Source organism: Pristis pectinata, chromosome 13 (assembly GCF_009764475.1).
Source record: "Pristis pectinata isolate sPriPec2 chromosome 13, sPriPec2.1.pri, whole genome shotgun sequence".
Taxonomy (NCBI): domain Eukaryota; kingdom Metazoa; phylum Chordata; class Chondrichthyes; order Rhinopristiformes; family Pristidae; genus Pristis; species Pristis pectinata.
In genome coordinates this window covers 36,432,178-36,453,886 of record NC_067417.1, presented here as the reverse complement: position 1 = coordinate 36,453,886, position 21,709 = coordinate 36,432,178, and the positions used below count along the sequence as shown (strand labels likewise).

The 21,709-nt window shown below is 40.8% G+C and overlaps 1 protein-coding gene across 1 annotated transcript; it reads right to left on the bottom strand.

The window, feature by feature from the left end:
- Positions 1-1,985: 1,985 nt before the first annotated feature.
- galr1b (galanin receptor 1b) lies at positions 1,986-21,386 on the bottom strand. Its single transcript, XM_052028704.1, has 3 exons — positions 20,727-21,386; positions 19,869-19,934; positions 1,986-2,303 (listed from the first exon to the last, which is right to left on the bottom strand). The coding sequence occupies exons 1-3, from the start codon at positions 21,384-21,386 to the stop codon at positions 1,986-1,988; spliced, it is 1,044 nt and encodes a 347-aa protein (XP_051884664.1).
- Between the last annotated feature and the right edge of the window lie 323 nt (positions 21,387-21,709).

Sequence of the window (21,709 nt, the reverse complement as noted above, 5' to 3'; positions counted from 1 at the left end):
TACGAGGATGTTGCCAGGACTAGAAGGCCTGAGTTATAGGGAGAGGTTGACCAGGCTAGGTCCTTATTCTTTGGAATGAGGAATAAAGGGGACAATGAGAATGACCTTACAGAAATGTTTAAAATAATGAGAGGCATAGATAAGGGGGACCCTAAATCTATACCCCCTAGTTTTGGACTCCAGCGTAGGGGAGTCCAAAACTCAGGGATATAGATTTTGGGTAAGAGGGGAAAGGTTTAAAAGGGAGCTGAGGGGCATCTTTTTCATGCAGAGGGTGGTGAGTATATGGGCTGAGCTGCCAGAGGAAGTGGTTGAGGTATGTTCAATAGTATCATTTAAGAAGCACTTGGATAGGTACATGGAGGGGCGGGGCTTAGAGGGATATGGGTGGAACGCAGGAAATTGGGACTAGCTGGGTGGGCACTGTGGTCAGCATGGACTGGTTGGGCCGAAGGGCCTGTATCTGTGCTGTGTTGCTCTATGACGCTATGATTCTAATAAATCTTTGCCACAGTTTTAGTCCAATGGCCTATATTAGAGTCATTGGTTCACTGGTTTTCTTAAATTAATATTTTAATGATCAAAATAATAATAATTTGTTGAGTTGACTCCTCGATAGGAGGAGTGCCCAAACCATTCTGCTTGGAGGGCATTCAACTTGAAGGAAAAGACCACAGGGCAAAATTGTTGCCAGCACTTCCCATGTTTGAGACCCACTAGCGCATGGAGGCCAGTGAGTACACATAGTGATGTCAGATGATGCAAATGCTGGGTCACAGCCATCGAGTCTGAAGCATCCATCTTCCTCTAGGTAACTGCCTTATGTAACTTTGCATTATTAATATTCATCCCCACCACTTCTCCTTACTGCAGGTCCTCAGCCCCTCCCTTTCATGATCCTTGTGATTCTCTCCAATCATCTGTGTCACCCCACTATCTATCTGATCCCTGTGATCATCTACCCAACCTTACACACCCATTATCAGGTCAACCTCCACTCATCAACTGTTTGACAGCCCCTGCTCCGAAATCATCTATCTAGCCTCTAACCCATGCAATTTTCTGCCACCCCCCACTCTCTCACCTATCCTGTGTGACCTTTACTCCAAATCATTTCCTCTGCAATTTCTCCAGTGAGGGTGATCACAAAGGAAAGGTCTACTGTACCATGCACCATGTCTTGGACCTTGTATGTGGTTGAATATCAGAGGCAAGAAAATCTAAGAGCTCCCCCAAGGCAAATTTAGCTTATAGGCTATAATTTCAGTGTTCCTGTTCTAAGGCAAAGGTGGGAATATTAGACTGGTTAATGAATTCTAATTCAAGCTTTGTCACCAAGTTTCAAGTTTGGCTGGAGGCTAAAGTTATATCAAACTGCACAGGGTCAATTCAGAACCTAGTTTAGAATTCTGGAAGAACTCAAACTGAGACTAGTCTCTAAATTGAAATGTGAGGAAGTGGGCATACTGATCAGACACCTTCAGACAACAAATAGAAAATTGTTGTGCTAAATAGTAACATAACAAAATGTCAAAATGATCATTAGAAAGCCACCATTCTAACACAACCATTCTAAGCAGCTTAAGTTTTGCATCTGTTTAGAATTCTCTTTAGTGCCAACTGCTTAATCTCATTATGTTTCTCCTGTCTCACAGAAATGCGAAGAACAGTTCATACCCACTCAACCTGTGAAGTTTGTGCTCTCATTAACTGTGTGGTAGCCACCAATGAAATATTTGACCATCATCTGTTCACATTAGATGATTTGAGGTCGATCCAAATTTAACTATTATGAAGGTGGTTTGTAGTCACAACGTTCTGTGTCACTGTAATGCAGACATCTGATGACATTGTTATCATCATCATCATTAATTCTTCAGAATGCTTGAATTCTAGATTCAGTTAATTTGACTGTTTATTCTGACCAGAAGTGCATACCTACAAGCTGTGAATTCAGCCAGTGTCTGGATCTGAAGGCAATGCTTTCAAGGGTTTGTTTTTGAATGGGTTGCAGCAAAGTTGTCCATGCGAATCCTTACAACTTTTTCCTCAATGGGACACAGGAAAAGGAATTTGCACACAAAGACCTGATGGCAGGATTTCTGAAAATTTTCCGAAAGGAATGCATATATTATGGGGTTGATGCAGGAGTTCCCATACACCATGCAATGAGAGATAATTCTGAACGCTAGCGATGCATCAGTTAGAGGGAAAACTCCAAACTGTGCCCACATGGTTATGATGTGTTCAGGCAGCCAAGACAGAAGAAAGGCGGCAACAACCAGCATGACCGTCAGGGCAGTCTGTGAGAGGGTAAAGAAGAAAGTTAATTTATTTTCATAGTCAGTGGCAATAAAATGCAAACACTAAGATCTCAATTATATTATTCAGTTGTAATTACTAGCAAGGCTTGATATCATTTCCATGCAGATTACCTCAATTGTTTGCATCATTCACAATGTACAGGTAGTCAGACATACTTACTTGGATCCAGTTTTTAAAGGAACTTTCAGAAAGTTTTGGTTTTCTCAAAATGTTTTCACCTTAGGAAATAAAATGCTTGAAAATTATTTTATGCTCGCTGTGGTTTATGTATACTAGTGCTTGGTGGGTTCTCTTTTACTTTAAGAACATTGTCTCTACCATGCTTGCAATTCAGCTGACGACCATCACACAAATAAAAGCTATGTTTATTGAAGCGCATTTGTGATTATTGTTAAAATCAATTTTATTTTTCGGATATATTTTTATTGCTTTTTAAGTATCCCTGAACATCATTGTAAAATGTCCTAAACTGCTAAAGGGCTTGAGCCCTTACAAGTGCTTGTATTGGACATTGGTGAGACCTTTACTGTTCTGGTCGCCACACTATGGGAAGGATGTGATTAAGCTTGAGACAGTGCAGAAAAGGTTCACAAGGATGTTGCTGGGCCTGGTGGGCTTGACAGTAATAAGGAGAGATTGGAAAGGCTGGGACTGTTTTCCCTAGAGCAAGGGAGGCTGAGGCATGACATTATAGAGGTTTATAAAATCATGAAGGACATAGATAAGGTGGATGTTCACAGTCTTCTTCCCCCAGAGTAGGGGAGTCTAAAACTAGACGACATAGGTTTAAAGTGAGAGGGGAAGGATTTAAAGGGGACCTGAGGAGCAAGTTTTACCACACAGAAGGAGGTGGGGGGGGGGGGGGGATACATGAAACAAACTGCCAGAGGAAGTGATAGAGGCAGGTACAATTACAACATTTAAAAGGCATTTGGACAAGTTCATGAACAGGAAAGGTTTAGAGGGATATGGGCCAAATGCAGGCAAAAGGGACCAGCCTAGAAAGGCACCTTGGTCAGCATGGACGGGTTGGGCCGAAAGACCTATTTCCGTGCAGTATGGTTCTAGCAGTCCTGGAGCTGGGGCCTCAGATTCCTTTGCCTGAGGCCTGGTTGCTACTCACTCCATCTTGCAGATGAGCAGGAGAGTTGATGCCCCCAGTCCAATGGATCCTATCAGACGGGGCTACGAAAAATTAGTGTGGCTTCAGAAATTGCACAGGGCGCAACGTGAGATGGGCAAGTCAAGTGTGATCCAGCCCACAGGGTTGTGACAGCCCATGTATATCTCTCCAATAATCCTTGCACTAGTCTATCCAGGAAAGACCAAAACACTCTTTATAGAAGAAAGGTTCAACAGTTGAAGAGAGCATTTGTTATACTCTGGAACCTCCAATTTATGCCTCCATATAGTACTATTTAATGAGTTTAAGAAACTAATTCAGACATTGGAAACTAATTTAAGATTGTATCTGATGAAACCTTGTATCTTTTTTCTGAAAGATGTATGATCAAATTATTTTTAATATCTCTCTGTGGTATTAATGTTGATACACCTGGCCTGTCTGAAGAGAAAGTGGGAAGGGAAAAAGAAAAACTGACATGATATGACATCAAGTTAAAATGATTTAATGTATAATGGCAGATTTGGTAGTATTTACATATACAGGGCCTTCGATACATTCTGTGACACTGATTTGACTTGAGTGCATACTTGGACAAATTTCCACAGTCAGTGGCAACCCACCAGCAGATGTAAATTGGGAACATAGAAAAAGGCACAGTCTGATTTTACTCAAAGTAACTTCTCACTTTTACATGTGTTGAATGAATGAATAGAGTTGAACACCATGAACTTAGAGAAAACGTTTCAATCCTTAAAATACAAATTAAAAAATAAATCAGAAACCAGGTTTCCTTTTATGATGGGCAGACAGGAGCCTGGGGTGAGGGTTGTTGCTTGGTTCATGGGCTAAGTCCAGTAATACTTCACTCTCCAGTTCCACAGCGGAGCCAATAATGGCTAACTTGTTGGTGGCTTTACAACCAGTGCCAAGCTTAATACTTAGATATGCTGCAAAAAAACAAACTGCTGGAGGAACTCAGTGGGTCGAGCAGCATCCATTGGGGGAAAGGAATTGTTGATGTTTCAGGTTGAGACCCTGCATCGGGACCTGATGCAGGGTCTTCAGCTGAAATGTCGGCAATTCCTTTCCCCCAACAGATGCTGCTGGACATGCTGAATTCTTCCGACATTTTATATTTTGTTCCAGATTCTAGCAACTGCAGTCTCTTGTATCCCTTATTTATGCTGCTCCTTTATGGCACAATTCAGGTCTTAAATAGATTCTCAGGATCCTGCACTCAGCCCTGTCCACTCTCAGCAGGAGATCTCTATCTCTCTTCTGCTCACAGACTTTAATGCCCTTGCTCATTACCTGTGAGGATTTGAGCTGTACTCTACACAGCATGCACAGCAAATGCAACAATGACAAAACTAATGAAATATGAGAGTCTAACAGGAAGCAAGGAGAAATAATGAATAGATAACTAAGGATCACAATTGTTTTCATGTTGCTGCAGTATTATTTTGATGCAAAATGATAGTGACTTTTAAATAACACCAAGTCCCATATACTCCCCCTCCTCTTTTATAAAGACAAGAGCAATTGAGAACACCAGGGTGCATTAGGGCCACACTTAGATCAAAATGGTTGCCCAGATAACCAGATTGGATGCACATCCACTGCCTTAAAAATTCACTGCATCCATCACTGTGGTTGCAATGCATGCAGTCCACAAAATGCACTGGAACAGGCTTTTTCAACAGCACCTTCCAAATCTCAAGAAAAACAAGGCCAAAAAGATATATCAGATTACCACCACTTTTAAAATTCATGACTTTGAAATATATCCCTGTTCCTTCAATGATGCTGAAAAAAAATCCTGGGATTTCCTACCCAACCATTGTGCAAAAACCTTCACCAGAAGAACTGCAGTCGTCCAAGAAGGTGGCTCAACAGCCTCTTAGAGAGAGCGATTAGGGATGTGCAGTGAATGCTGACCTTGACAACCACTATCACATCTGCACCTGTCATATTATCGTGTCCACACTCACCTCTATTCCAGGTTTCCTTGCCTGCACCAGCCTTTCTGCTCGGCTAATAAGGTTGTCACAGATAATTAATTGCTTTTTCCCCCACTTTAGGTGAAGTTGAGTGCAGGGGAATGGCTGGTCCATTTTGGATTCCCTCATGTCCGATGTCCCAGACCAGCTGGAGATCAAACATCCACCTGTCCGACCTCATGCTTCACCTGGAGCCGGCGGCGGAGCATCGAGGAGTCCAGGGAGAGGAGCTGGAGGCACTGTACACCGGGGAGGGCTGGTGGGCTCACTGCGGCCCAGTCACTCCAGTCAGCTCACCGACTCTGGGAAGGAGTAAGTGCAGGCAAGCCTCCTATTATTTTACTTGAATCTTTAATTATTTTTAAATTTTAAGACATTGTAATAATGATTATTTGTTGACGACTTCCAGAAACATTTAAGTACTGTTGAGTAGATCTTTAGCAGCGTCCAGCTGCCAGTGTTGTCCAAGGTTTAGGCCTTGAGATGCTTGAGGCCTACTCGCCGGGTGAAGTTTATTCCCGGGGCGGCTGTCAGGTGCAGGGGGCCCAGCTCACTTGGTATTCCCCAGCTGGGGTCCAGCTGGGTCTGAATAGTCGGTTGGTTCCTGCATTAACCTGCTCATTGCAAGTATGCTGGCTTCAAAGGCACAAGAAAGACAGGGTAGAATGTTCTATGACTGAGGCATGATGGCAAAGTTATCAGGACAAATTAACCATGATAAACAAATTAGTCGCGGTGTACATGCATTGTGACAGGTTAAATTGCCCAAAGGTATTTGATTTATGGCTGTTCTGGGAAAATTGTTAATCCATAGTCATTTTCTGAAATAAAAAAGCAATCCATCTGATTCAGCAATGGAACACAGGAGACTGTGGCAGGAATATAAGACATGCATGGAGAAGGTTCATCAGTCTAGAATTTATGGCCAGCTGTGAGGTACTCAAACTCACTACAGACTTCCAAGTAAGAGCAATCAGGCTGAGCTCTGTCCACATATTCCTTAAATGTTTTATCTTCAAATATCAATCCAATTCCTTATGAAATCTGCAATTGTTTTTGCTTCACCACACTTTCAGGCAGTGCACTCCATATCCAGACGACTCATTAAATTGCTTTTTGTTGTATCTCTTCTGTTTCATTTGAAAGTCACTTTAAAACTGTGCCCTCTGGTTCTCAACCCTTTCACCAATTGGAAAAGTTCCTCTTTGTTCACATTGGAGCAAAACTTTGATAATCTGGCAACCCTGGGATATTTGTAGTGCTGGATTAGCAGATTTTCAAATTATTGGATGTTACTTCCATCAATACCTAAACACGCTTTAATTTCATATTTTTTTACATATTACACATTAATATAAATTTTCCATTGAACCCCATGAGAATAAAGGGAATCACAAATATATAAGAACTCTGGACACTGGCTCCAGCTATGAACCGACCCATGTTCTTGACCCCTAATGCTCTGGAGCCCAACATTGACTTCAACCTGTGGTCCAGATCCCTGCTCCGCCACACTCTGGACTATCATCTCTGGCTGCACTCCCTGCTTGTGCTCTGGACCCTGGCTCACACTCTGTATTAATGAGTGAGCCAGATGCTGCCATCAGGATTTCCGAACCATCAGACTCCATGTTACCAGAGTTTTATTGTATCTAGTTTATTGATGATTTTGAACACTTCTATCAAATCTCGTCTGAACTTTCTCTGCTCTAAGGAGAAAATCCTAACTTTTCATGTTTATTCATATAACAGAAACCCACAATACCAGCAAAATCTTTTGTGCATTCTCTCCATGACTTTCAAATGCTTCCTATTGTGTGATACTTAGATGTGGACACGATGTTTTATTGGTAATGAAAGCAGTTTTTTATTGGATGTTCGACATAATTTTCTAGCATTGTTCATTATGCCTCTATTTACAAAGCTCAGGATCTTGAATTTGTTTCAACAGCTTTCTGAAATTGTCTGCCTGAAGTTGTCTGAAGATTGTCTGAAGTTTTCTTGCAATGCCTTTAAAATTGTATCCTTTATATTATATTGCCTTTCTCTATTCATGCTTAAACTGATATATAATTGGGAGGAGATACACTTTGGGATTTTCAAGTGTCATCATTAGAACAGTGTTTTAACTTCTTGTTTTACCTGCAGAGTTCTTACAAAAACCAAACCCAAATGAGACACAAAGACATGTATTGCATGACAATGTTTATCTTTCAATCACAATCACTAATATCAAGTTATCTCTCATAATTACATTGCAATTTGTGGGAGCTTGCTGTGTGTAAATTGGATACTGCACTTCTGATATTACACCAGCCACATATTATAAAATATTTCATCAGCTCTTACATCAGGCTTGTAAGCATCCGAGATTAATGTAAATCTTCCTTTCTTGAGGTCCATGGCTGGTCAGCTGCCTCTGTTGCTCACAGATCACCCGTGATGTGCTAATCATGCCAGCAGACCAATTTGTGGTGGTCTTGCTGCTGGCCTTGTTAGGCCTGTACCTTCCAACTGATCTTGGCATGATCAAACTTACAGACCTTGGAAGTTGTAAGTGACCTTTCTGTGAACTGCTTCAGCAAAAATTCACAATGCTGCATTTAAGATTCGTTCCACCCAATGCCCAGGGATCACTTATGTTCTCTAATATGTGCGGAAGTTATAATATATGTGTATGACATCTTGCATTGGTTTCAAAGTGGTTGCAGAATAATTCATTCAGTACTCATTGGTCAAGGCAGCAGAGTCATTACCAGTTGATCTTGTGGTTAAGGCTGAGATTGGGAGGGAGGATTTAAATGGAATAAGAACCTCCAGGAAGTACATTCTTATGTTATCAGTCATGTAAGTGTTCCAATTTCTGTTGCTGGAAATTAATACTATTCAGATTCATATTATATGTAGAGTTTGGATTGAATAAACTTTTTAAAGTCCTGCAGTTATTAACTGACGTGAACATGAGGGAGATAACTTTTACACTTAGCACAATCTGATAATAAACATCGACAGCGGCATTGCTATAATATTATCTTTTGAAGCATCACTAATAAGGATTCTCATGGCATATTGATAAAATAACATTAACTTCAGAATCACTTAGCTTCAATACAGTTATCTATTTAAATTATTGTCTTTTGGATCATCACTTAAATATTTTCCAGAGACTGTCCAATGGCTCTGTGAATATTATGAAAATATTAGCAAAATCAATTCATGAAACTAGTGGTATAGATGAAATTTGCTATAATATTAAGTGAGATTGCTTTCAGAATTAGAGTTTCATTCAATTATTTTTTAAAAAATTAGCTTATGGGATGATCCCAATTGCCCTTGAGTTGGTGATGGCGAGCCACATTCTTCAGCCATTATAACCCTCCCACAGTGATCTTGGGTAACATATTCCAAATTTTATGTCCAGTGACATTGAAGGAACAGTGATATATTTCCAAGAGGGGACATATGTGATAGAGGGAAACTTGCCCTGCTAGTGAGAAGATATGCAATGTTTTGGTTTTCATACACTCACATCTTTAGCTGCTTCATCATAAGGTGACAAGTGGGGAAGTTTGCTGTTGATTGTGTAATATTCAATATCATTCATTTACTGGCTGGCTATTCATGTCACACAAGTGTTATGTAAAGACCATCTCCGGTAGGAGAGCATCTAACCACCTTGACATTCGTATCCTAAACTGTCACTGAATCCTCCACCATCAACATCCTGGAGGGTCACCATTAACCACAAAATTAACTTGACCAGTCACTTGAAGACTAAAGGCTGGCTCACTCCCCCTCAGTGAATTGCCAGCTGACACCACAGATCCTTCCCATCATCTACATTGTATTGAAATATCCTTTGTTTGCATGGATGGAGTTCAATTCCAGTTCCAAGAAGCTTGACACTATTGAAGACAAAGCCATCCACTCAAATGGGGCACTATTTATCACTCCTAAATGTTAACTCCCACCATTGGTATATCATGACCGCAGTGTGTACCATCTACAAAACGCACTGCAGTTAATCGCCAAGGCTGTTCTGATATCACCTCCCAAACACCCAAACCCCATACTAGACTGAGTAATGAGTGATGGGCCAACTTTAGTCAAGAGTCTAACAGTGTGTACATATTTTTTCTTAAAACAATCAAAGTACAATCAAATTCAATTTAGTTTTTGAAAAGAAGAAATATAAACCAACCACACTGTTTGTCGATTTAGATAGGGCCAACTCTACTGTGACGGAACAGAGATTGCCTGCAGTAAACTATGGGTAAAATGACCGATTAATGAGAAGACTGACCCGCTTGAGACTTAAGATGAGGTTGTGAACATAAAAACATAAGGACATAAAAAATAGGAGCAGGAGGAGTCCATCTGGCCTGTCGAGCCTGCTCCGCCATTCAATAAGCTCATGGCTTATCTGTCCGTGGACTCAGCTCCATCTACCTGCCTTTTTCCCATAACCCTTAATTCCCCTACTAGGCAAAAATCTATCTAACTGTGTCTTAAATATATTTGATGAGGTAGCTTCCACTATTTCCCTGGGTAGAGAATTCGACAGATTCACTACTCTCTGGGAAAAGCAGTTTCTCCTCATCTCTATCCTAAATCTACTCCCCCAAATCTTGAGGCGATGTCCCCTGGTTCTAGTCTCACCTACTAGTGGAAACAACCTTCCTGCCTCTATCTTATCTACCCCTTTCATAACTTTATATGTTTCTATAAGATCCCTTCTCATTCTTCTGAATTCCAGCGAGCACAGTCCCAGACGACTCAATGTATCCTCATCGCCTAACCCACTCATCTCTGGAATTAACCAGGTGAACCTCCTCTGCACTGCCTCCAAAGCCAGTATATCTTTCCTTAAGTCAGGAGACCAGAATTGCACTCAGTACTCCAGGTGCAGCCTCACCGGTACCCTTTACAATTTCAGCAATAATCTCCCTGCTCTTAAATTCAATCCCTCTAGCAATGAAGGCCAACATTCCATTTGCCTTCTTGATAACCTATTGAACCTGCAAACCAAACTTTTGCTATTCAAGCACAAGCACTCCCAAGTCCCTCTGCACAACAGCATACTGCAATCTTTCATCATTCGACTAATAATCTGATCTATTTTTCCTTCCAAAGTGGATAACCTTGCATTTATCAACATTGTACTCCATCTGCTAGACCCTTGCCCACTCACTTAACCTATCTATATCTCTCTGCAGACTCTCTGCATCCTCTGAACAATTTGTTTTTCCACTGAATTTAGTGTCATCAGCAAACTTAGATACACTACACTCGGTCCCCTCTTCCAAATTGTTAATGTATATTGTGAACAGTTGTGGGCCCAGCACTGACCCCTGTAGCACCTCACTCACCATTGATTGCCAACCGGAGGAACACCCATTTATCCCAACTCTCTGCCTTCTATTGGTTAACCAGTCCTCTATCCATGTTAATACATTACCCCCAACTCCATGCATCCTTAGCTTATGGGTAAGTATTTTATGTGGCACCTTATCAAACGCATTCTGGAAATCCAAGTATACAACATCCACCTGTTTCCCTCAATCCACTGCACTCATTATATCCTCAAAGAACTCCAATAAGTTTGTCAGGTAGGATCTGCCCTTCCTGAATCCATGCTGTGTCTGCCTGATGGAACCATTTCTATCCAGCTGTCTCACTATTTCTTCCTTAATGATTGCTTCAAGCATTTTCCCGACTGCAGACATTAAGCTAACTGGCCTATAGTTACAGGCCTATAACTGGCCTATAGTTAGTGGCAGGGATAAGCTTTCAATCTATGAAGTGCCTCTGTGGTAAGCATCTGGAACAGCCTGAGAGTCAAACCTCTCCATGGGGATGTTTGCATTGTTGGGTTTAGGACTGAGGGTGAACACCTGGTACTTAAAACCAGAAACTCTAGGCAGGTGGATTTGGTCAACCATATACAGCAGCTCATCTAAGAGGCAAACTCTGATCTTGAACAGGCAATGTCCTATGGGAAATCTCAGTAGAGATGCAAGGTTAGGGAAGCATAGCCAACAGAATTATGGAATAGAGCCCTGAATGTGGTCTGACGACAATCTTGTCATCGTACTGCAACTCCTGCAGCTGAAGTGATACAAAACTATGTCGATCGTATCAGTAACACCAAAAGGGGGCTCTGTTACTGGGTATTACAGGACTACTACATTATCCACTCCAGGCTCGTACCCAGGAAGCTTCGCTTCAGAGCATTGACACAACACAAGAAGTCAGCAGTTCCTGTTGTAAAGCTTTTCTCATTTGGCATAGAGATGGGTTCCAGAGACTTACTGCAATATTTGGAGAGATCTTCAGATCTCGCTGTACTGCTACTGATTACCAAAAGCTGGGCAACCTCCAGCCAATTTTCGTGCTGCTCCACTACCAGGCACATGAAGGTCAGAGTGTACATTAAGTAGATTCTAACCACTGCATGAAGCCAAACAAGATAGACTTCAAGCTTACAAGTTGGAAGGTTCGGACCATGACAACTGGTTTGTGTGAAGATTTTCAGACAAAGTGCAATGTTCACCAGATGGCCATAATTAAGAATGATTTGAAGCAACTTCATATTGACATAGGTTCTCTCCAGGAAACTGGCTATTATCAGTTGAATCTATCAGGGAGAAAACTACAACAACTTCTGACAAGGGAAGAGTTCATAGGTGAGCATGAAAGATGGAATAGCAATTGCAGTCAAACACAGTGCTGTGGATGATAGGAAGATCTAAAAATTCATCAGAATGAGTCCTGGCATTTCACTGGGTAACATCAGAGGATATGACCGACACCTAATTCTTCACCTGAGGCAAAAGATCTGTTTACAATGAACTAAAGCCACCAAATCTCAATTTCAAACACAAGCAATTCAACCTGCTTTAATGTGAGAGTAGGCATTGATCATGACTCCTGGTTACCATGGCTTCTGGAAAAATAAATTAATGTGGGCAGAGATTCCTTGAGCTTTGCTCATCATGAACTTTGCAACACCAACACATTCTTGTAAGACAACTTCCAAACAAGGTATTGTGAAAACATCCCAGATCCGGCCACTGGCAACAACTTGTTCACTTCATCATTAGACATATCAATCACGAAGCTATCCTCTTTACCTGCAGCTATCCAAGTGTGGACCGTGAGACCACTCCTTGGAATGTTGCAGGACCAAGCTCCAGCCTTTCTTCCAAGGAAGGTCTACCATTCTAAACAGAGAGGAATTCCTTATATCAAAGCTGGCAAAATGTTGGACCCAGTGCATTGGAAGAAAGCGCTACTCTTTTAAATGCCTGTCCTGAGTATGCAGTGAAATGGGAACACCTAAGGATGCCATCCACAGCATTTGGCAAACTGCAATGCAGGACAAATGGTTTATGGTTCACTTAATTGATGATCCCAGTTATCAATGCAAAGCATATTGCCTATAAACAACCGTAGCTAACCCCAAGACTGAAAATGTTGCTAGTACTGAGAGTAGCCAGAAACACAGTAAGACAAATGACAGGACACTGCACCAATCACTATAGGCTGAAGCTATGTGAAGGTACCCAGATATTAGCAGGCACAGGCAAAGTTAGAGATATGCGTGAGGACATCAGACATAATTGGACCACCTTGGAACAAGACAGCTCTCCTCCATTCAGCCACAGGGTAAATTATAAATGAACAGGCGAAGCAAATAGAATAGATGGAAGAGCTGTATTCAGAGCAGTACTTCAAAATCTCTGTCAAAGTGAAGACAATCAAACACTACACATGGGAGAAAAGAGCTTGCAGGAAAATATGACTACGCCCACCTTCAAGTGCAGCGGATGTTATTGGGACTGCCTTTCCACTGTTGGCTTCTGCAGTCAAAGCAGATGCTGCTCTCCAGCAGATTGAGGGTACAATCTAGGGCACAAATCCATAGCCCTTCAAATCTGAAGATGAGTGAGAGCGCTTCAGGAAACAAAATAATGTGCTCCAATTGCCAATAAAAGCACGAGTGACTTCAAAATGATCATATGTTTAACCTTCCACCACAGCAATCCGATGTTGGGATCTGCTTGGGATTCAATAGGAGCTGAGATGTTAGCCATCAGACATTGCATTGCTTGGTTTGCAAGTGTATGAATAGAGTTGCCTACCATGCTCATGCTGGAAAAGCCCAGATTCAAGCTCGGTACAAAGCCCTGAAAAAAGTTGATGTTTACTCCTTGACAGTGCACAGTGTCTGCCAATGCACCAGGCATTTCATTGTGCTCACCCTTCAGTGGTAATCTGTAAACTACCCAATCAAAGTGTGAATCAATGTCCTCTACAGCACAATTTGTGCATGGCTTTTCCTAACATCCAAATTGTCCTACCTCCATCGCCTCTTACCAAATGCATATGCTGCCCTAACTTCTGAATTACTGCAGCATTAATATCTGAGCTGGTAGTTGGGAGCTTGTGATGATCCACTACCTTATCCAATAAGAGAGAATGAAGTGTGTTAGTGTGTCTCATGCAATGAGTTTGGTGAGGTTTTTGCCATGGTTAAATAAGTAGTTATGTACTGTATGTGCAAATTTTGAGGTAAAGGTGTGAATCTTACAGCAGTGTGTGAGGGTGGAGTGGAGCGTACAAGTGTTAGTTATGAATCCTTATTGATAGAGATTGTTGGAGGGTGAGCGATGGAGGTGTGAAATATTGAGCAGTGACTCAGGCTAGTAGCATAGTTAAAATGCTTTGGCATTTGAAAATGCATTCACCACACCTTACCCATACTTGAGGTTAATAAACCTTTGGAAGAACAACACCCTGATCATTTGGGTTGACTTCTGGTGTTTCCTGCCACAGCTGTCTCCTCTCTCGGTCTTCACACTGAGGGCTTGGAGGCTCACCTGGCCCCTTTTCAGGGAAAAACCTTACACTTCAACAATCCAATCAAGTTTCACAGTCACCAATACAAATACTATTTTTTAAAAATCCAGTTATTTAAATGACCACAGCTGATGTGGTACAATAGAAGCTAACACTTCTATAATATTAGGCCAGCCTGTGGGTCCAGAAACTTAACCGCTGCACCACCACTGTACTTCAGACAGTTTTTTAGGTTTTAGTGTTAGTCACACACAAGATAAGTCCTTATTTCTAAGCCAATAAGTAAATGGAATGCAGTTAACACAGACTGCATACAGTAAAGAAGCAAATGATAAGGCTGTGTGAAGTTGTGTTGCCTTTATCTGAGGCCGTTTGCTTGAAATAATAGTGTATCACCATTTCCATTCTTGTTTCAGGGAGCTACCCAGTTTAGCTCTCTTTAACCTTCATTTATCGGGCATTGTTTTTCCAAGATTGTAACAATTTTCTTCTAGGTTAAGACCTGGGTCTCTAAAAGTTTCCAGTGTTAAGCTGACTGACCTCTTACTACTGTGTTCAATTCTCTCTTCCTTCTCTGGCACCAGTCCCACATCTCAAGGAGGACTGGAGAACTGTGGTCAGGGTCTCTGTATTTTCCACCCTCACATTTCTCATCAAACTCAAATGCATCCCATCTGGACTGTGTAAATTTGAATGCTGCCAACATTTCAAATATTTCCCTGTTACCTATTTTTATCCTATGTCTAAACCTCCTTAACTGTGACATTTGGCAACAACCTCTTCTTTAGTGAAGACAGATGGAACTCAGTCAAGTCTTTGGTTTCCAAAATTTCTTTTTTTCATGTCACTAATCACCTTCAATTTTCTTCTGACTAACTTTTACCAGTACAGGCAACCCCTGTGTTATGGCCATTTGGGTTATGGAAATTCACCCAGACAGAATTCACAAATCACTACTCAAAAATTTGAGATACAGGATAAAATTCACTCTTGCAGGATTTATTTGAAAAAAAATACAGAAATTACATTTTTCTTAGCTTGTGCTTCTTGACACATGTACAGATGTCACAGCTTCACGTTATCTGAAACTGTGACATAGATTGTTTCCTAGGAACACAACCCTAGCCCCCCCACCCTCCCCCCAGTAATGCGGGGGTCGCCTGTACAGTTAGGTGATTCATTTATAGCATAGGATCACTTGTTAGAAACTATGTGATCTTTCTTATCTTTGTATTCAATACATAACAAAGCATTGATGCAAGTTACTTTGCTTAAAGGAAAATATTGCATTTAACATACTTTTTCCTAACTCTTTTTAAATTTACAAGTAAGATAATTTTTATTTTAGTTAATTAGAATTTCATAGCTTGATTAAGTTAAAATTGAGAATTCTTGAATTGAGATCTAAAACTACTACTGAAGAATAAAGTTACATTTATAAGCCTCTTTTTGTCATCAGGATCTCCTGTAAGGATTTACAGTCAAGGAGATAATGTTGAAGTGCAATCAGTGTTGTGGTGTAGGAATTGAAAGAAACTATTTGTGAACAATAAGCCACAAATGCAAATACAATAATGACATGAAAATGTATTTTAATGGGATAGTGTGAGGGACAAAAGTTGACCAGGAACACTGAGGAAAAGTCTCCTGTTCCTCTTGAGTTATACCATGGTGGGGTATGCATCCACCTGAGAGAGTAGATATCTCTTATTATCTAGAATGAGGGCATTCTAAAGCTTGATCACAGTTTCAAAAATCAGGGATCACCCATTTGGGGCTAAAATGAAAACCTCTGTACTTGGAGTTGGTGAGCCTTTGAACTTCTCTGCCCAAGTGAATTGTGGAAGGGTGGTCATTGATTACATTTAAAATAAATGTAAGCTGATTTCTGGAATTGAGGAATATGGGGATAGGGCAAGAAAGTGCTTTTGAAGTTGAAGATCAGTCATGATTTTGTTGAAAGCTGCATTAGTCTGGAGAGGCTGAATGGCCTACTCCTGCTCTTATTTCTTCCGTAATTACGTACATCTCCTTTATCCTCATTTATTGCCTTCTATTTGCATCTCCTCTGGGCAGATCAGCTGCAACTAGCAAGCTTTCACTATCCTCTCTCTGCTGACATCACCACTTTTTGTCTCATTCGGTCTCTCTTGGTCTCTACTGATCATGGGTATCAATTAACTCTCTTCACATCTGACCAGTTGAGTATTTTCTTTTTCATTGCTCATTTCCTTCTTGTGGCTTTCTTCCACAGAGACGGACAGCTTTTGGCAAATTGCATACTAAACAATGTTGCAACCCAGAAGCAGTCAGATGATGATCCTTAAAATTGTATAACCTTAAAACAGCATTGATTATTAACAGTCAATATAACGTATGACACATACCATACACTTCACATTTATTTCTTTAAAAAATTTTAAAGTATGTTTAATATCTTGAGTATTAATTGGTAACAGTTTAACTGTTTTCTGTTTTGATCTGCAAGATTGGTGTCATGAAATAAAGTTTAGTGAGATATTTATTAGATTAAGATTAATGTTACAGTTGACATTTCATCTTTATGATTTCTTTATGTGGGGATATTTCAGTATCACAATTATGTAGTAACCTTCTGCACTACCACAATGATTCTACAAACAGCATTCTGCAATTCTGCTCTAAGGCTAGCATCAACTTATTACTTAACACTAATCAAAGATAACTAACCTACAAAAATGTGATTGCATTGAGTTCACAGTTATATACATGTACATGGTCCATTTCTTTTTTTTTGCATTAGGCTACATTCTATTTGAATGGCTTAAAAGCAAACCCTTCCATTGACAAACAATAAATATAAACTTTTCGTTGGAGTATTATTGCTTAGAAATTCTTTCTTTATGACATATTTCCTGTGTTAACTATCAGACCATTTTGCCTTTGAAGGGCCAATAAAAATAAAATGAATTTAAGCAATATCTGGCTAACTGCTGTAACCTAATGGATTTGAAAATGCCAATCCTATAAAAATAATTGTTTATATGAGGTATTATTATATTGAAAGACTATTAAATGCAAATCCAGACAAATATGTTTGTGTCTGAAATTCATCAGAAGACTGTGACCCATATCATTAATGAAACACACTCTGTTTCTTTCAGTTGTACAGGTTGTAATAACAAGAACATAATGAAGAAGGTGAGGGTGAAAAAGGGTACTTGAGGGAGTTAATAAGGATGCAAATGAAAGAAAAACAATTAGGAAAGCTGAAAGTTAAATAATAAAGGAATGTAAAAAATAAATAAGTGCTCTAAAACACATTAAAAAAAATAACAGAAGTCTAGAGACAAAGGAATCACAAAACTAACTCATGGGCATTTACAGCAAAATGGCAGAAAAGTTGATCAGCGACTTTCCCTCAGTACATACAGTACCAGCAAAACTGAAAGGGTGGACATAAGAATAAAATATCCAAACTGATAAGTATTTAATCTGACCCGTGCCTTGTGTTTGTAACCACCACTGTTCTCTGTATGTACCCTATGGAAGTACTAATGCACCATGAGACAAATTGAGCTCCAGATCTCTCTGCTACAGCTATCTGGTGAAGCAGAGTGATCTGCAAGCAGTGACTCACACTCGGGCAGTTGATCCTGAGCCTCTTTCCCCAGGCTGCCCATGTGCCCTTTTAATGTTCTATGCTTCCAAGTGCCCTACAACTGGTTTTAAATATCTCTAATTATCATTTAAAAACAGTTGAAATGTGTAGTGATGTTAAAAAAGCAAAGATACTACATTTATATAAAACATGTAAGTGATATTTTAATTCAAAACATTAATAGTGATTAAACAAAAGAAAATACAAACCACTTAGCTCCACTTATCTTTTCAATCCAGTTTAGTGTCCCCATTCAGATGAATGGGATTATGTTACATCAGGGAGTGATGGCTCGCTTAAGGTTTCAAGATCAGATCAATAAGAAATATGTTCAGCTCCTTAACTTGACTGAGCTTCAGCCCTAGACTCAATGTTAAGTCAGCAATGGAAAGAAGGGTCAGATGTGTTAACATCTGATCTCAAAATGTGTGGTAGTGGGGGACTGTGTTCGCACTCTCCCCTGGCATTCAATTCAAAGATAGAACTGATGATTCTTTCTCTGCAGCATGTTGCTGATGAAGAATTACCAAACCAGAGCCACACGAGTGGTATAGGTGCTGTGCTTTTTATATATGAAAAGGTAACACTAATGATTGATCCGTACACGAATGTAAAGGTTTGCACTGTTTTATTGTTGTATATAGTTTGTTTTTTATGATGAATAAAGTCTATTTTGGATTTTAAAAAATCTGATCTCCAGCATGTTCCTGAATTCCACACTGCAATATTCAGGACCTTGCTGACCTGCACAACATTTATCTGGCAGTTTTTTTTTATGCTACTGCTGGCTGAAGAGGTGGATGATTCAGGCCACGGACTTCAAGATTGAAAGGTGAAGGATAATTGATAAACTATTTAAATTTAGAGAGCATATTTTATATTGTATAATATTGGATGCATATAAAATAGCTAGAATCAACTACAAATATGCTACAGTGTTAGAAGAACATATTTCATAGAACTTGCAGTACAGAAACACATCACAAGACCCAGGCAGTCTATGCCAATGCTTATATGTCCATATGAGCCTCCACATACTTTTTCTCATCTAACCCATCAGGATGTTCTTCTCTTTTGTTCTCTCTCATATGCTTTACAGCTCCCCCTTAATATATGTTATATGTCATAGCTACTTTTTGTGGTATGTGCGGATTGCCATGTTCTTACAATGCTTAGCATAAAGAAAAGCTTATCAATATCATAATAGATTAAATAATGACTATCTTATTTTTATAGACTATAAATTTTGGTCTACCCCAGATGTCTTCTCTACATCTATCCTATCAATTATCTTGCTAATTTTAAGGACTATGATACATTTCTAAGGGAAACAATACATTCTATAAAATATACAATGTATATGAATTCTGCCTTATTCTTTGATAAATATAAGATTTACACGTGGTTACAATATTAGGTGAACGAAAGTAAAGGGAAATATATATTGAAACCTTTGAAAGAGAATTATTTGCTTTTATGGTTTAATAATACTGTAGAGATAGTTCTTCACTTATTCATGATCAGAGGTTTAAAGTCAAATAGAAATGACCATGCTGTGTCTATTTTTGAGTCCTGTTGTCCTCTGAAGAAAATGTTCAGAAAAGTAGTGTTGGGAATGTGCTTTGCTTGATTTTTCTGGGATTTGATTTTTTTTCAACAATAAATTGAAAAGCGCAGTGAATCATGAACTGGACCAGTTATGTTTAGAAGATATTCCAATGCATTTTCAGCCGTTGGTGATTTAGTTCTTTTTTTTGGAAGTGGGGGAATTGATTCGGGGTTACAATGGCATGGGTGGAAAACGACCAGGAGTAAGTGTCAGTGCAGTTCCCAAAGAGAAGTCGGTGGAAATATATTATGTGCCTGCTAGGAACGGCAAGATTTCAGAAGTCTCGAATCCGTGTTGCATTCTTACCTTTTTCTTGGATCGCTTTGATTTCTTCGACATGTTCTTCATCTTCTTGTGGAGATGAAACAAGATCTGAAGGAGACACAAACATGACGAGAGAACAGCTATGTGAAACGCACCTTTGATTTACAAGTGTTTGTTGACGACTGTCGATAAAATAAAGCAAACAAGTGTGCGTACACCTCAACGCAGTTTAAGACTGAGGTAACCGCCCAACCTCGCTAAACATGAAGAGGATTAATAATGCACTTCCAATAATATGAGGTGAAATTCTGAGCCGCTCCTGTCCGATAAGGGGCAATCCTAGCAACCAGGCTGTACGCACTCCCTGTTCTATCAGACGACATTACATTTTATATAAAACTTCACTAAACTGGACGTGCCCAGGTATTATAAACTGACGGAGGTTCTCGGACCTGAAACGTGAACTTTTTCTCTCTCCACAGATGCTGCCTGACGTGCAGAGTGTTTCCCATATTTTGTTTTGCTTCAGATTTCCAGCATCCGTAGCTTCATTTTAATTTTCATTATAATCTCAGGATTTGCGATTATGCTAAGATTTCCTGGACTTTTAAACACACGCAGTAATTCGCCTGTTACGTTTGTTGCGATAAGACTTTTACCAGACATTGGACTGAGCTACAACGAGACAGATCACTCTGCTCTCTAATGAAACTGATGCCGAGATTGTTAAAAGCATAAAGTAGGAACTCAGCGGGTCGGGCAATAGCGGGCTAGCTTGTTAGTTGCTCCCGTTATCTTGCCCACCTTCCACAACCCCCAAGTGTCGCTCCCGCAACTATTTGCTTCTCTCGGGCAGTGCGGCACCGGGTGGTGTTGGACATGAAGCAAAGCTCCAATTACCTTGGCATAGCAGAAGCAGATCAGCAGCAAGGGCAGCAGGTAGCCGATGATCAGGATGGCCACTTTGTAGACGTGCTGCTGGGTTTTGTTGTGCCATACATCCCAGCAGAAGGACTTGTTGGGGGCTCTCCTGTCTCCCACCAGTAGGGTCTGGTGCTGCGCCACGGGCACGGCAGCCAACAGCGACAGCAGCCAACTCAGCGCCACTCCCGCCCAGGCGTTCCTCTTGTTTCGGATGCACGGGGGTCGCTTGGAGTGGACCACGGCGATGTATCTGTCCACCGACATGGTCACCATGGTGAAGATGCTCACCAGCATGGTGACCGTCTTAAAATAGTGTACCGTCTTGCAAAGGAAAGCGCCAAATACCCACTCGGGGAGCGAGTAAATCGTGGCTTCGAAGGGCACACAGAAAACCAGGAAGGAGAGACTGGCGATGCTGAGGTTCAGGATGAAGATGTTGGTTGTACTCCCCGATCTCCTCGACTTGGCCCGTCCCAGGACGATCAACACCAGGGTGTTCCCAACAACGCCGAGAAGGAATATCAAGCCAAAGGTAATGGGCACTATCACCACCTCTAGCCCGTCCTCGAAGAAACCCGAGCTGGCGTTTCCCCAGTGAGCGCTGTCATTGCTGAAGATCATGCTGTCCGTATCCATCCAGAATCCAGGAGGTGCTGCCTCGCTCTCTGGTCCCTGCCGTTACTCCAGTCAGGAGGCGCCGCTGCATGGAGTCACGGAAGAACCAGACCGCGACATGGTGGCAGTGACCGAGGCGCAAGTGGAACTGACTCACTGCCTCCGCCAGCATCTCCACCTTGGTCCTTCCGATCTCACCTTAAAGACGCGCGGCTGACAACTGCTGCCCAGCCAGAGAGTTAACGTGCTGAAATAGTCATCAAGAACAAACGCACATCCACTCTCCTGATACTGGGCAGGGTAATGATTTTCCTTCCCTTCCTTTGGAGTTCGGTGTTCTTCGG

Bases quoted from the DNA above. Each gene is read 5' to 3' on its own strand.
- galr1b (XM_052028704.1), bottom strand. From the start codon at position 21,386: ATGGATACGGACAGCATGATCTTCAGCAATGACAGCGCTCACTGGGGA. The intron at 19,935-20,726 runs GTAATTGGAGCT...TGTCTCCTTCAG, and splicing joins TCTGCTTCTGCTATGCCAAG to ATCTTGTTTCATCTCCACAA. The intron at 2,304-19,868 runs GTAAGAATGCAA...ACCCTCTCACAG, and splicing joins CAAAGCGATCCAAGAAAAAG to ACTGCCCTGACGGTCATGCT.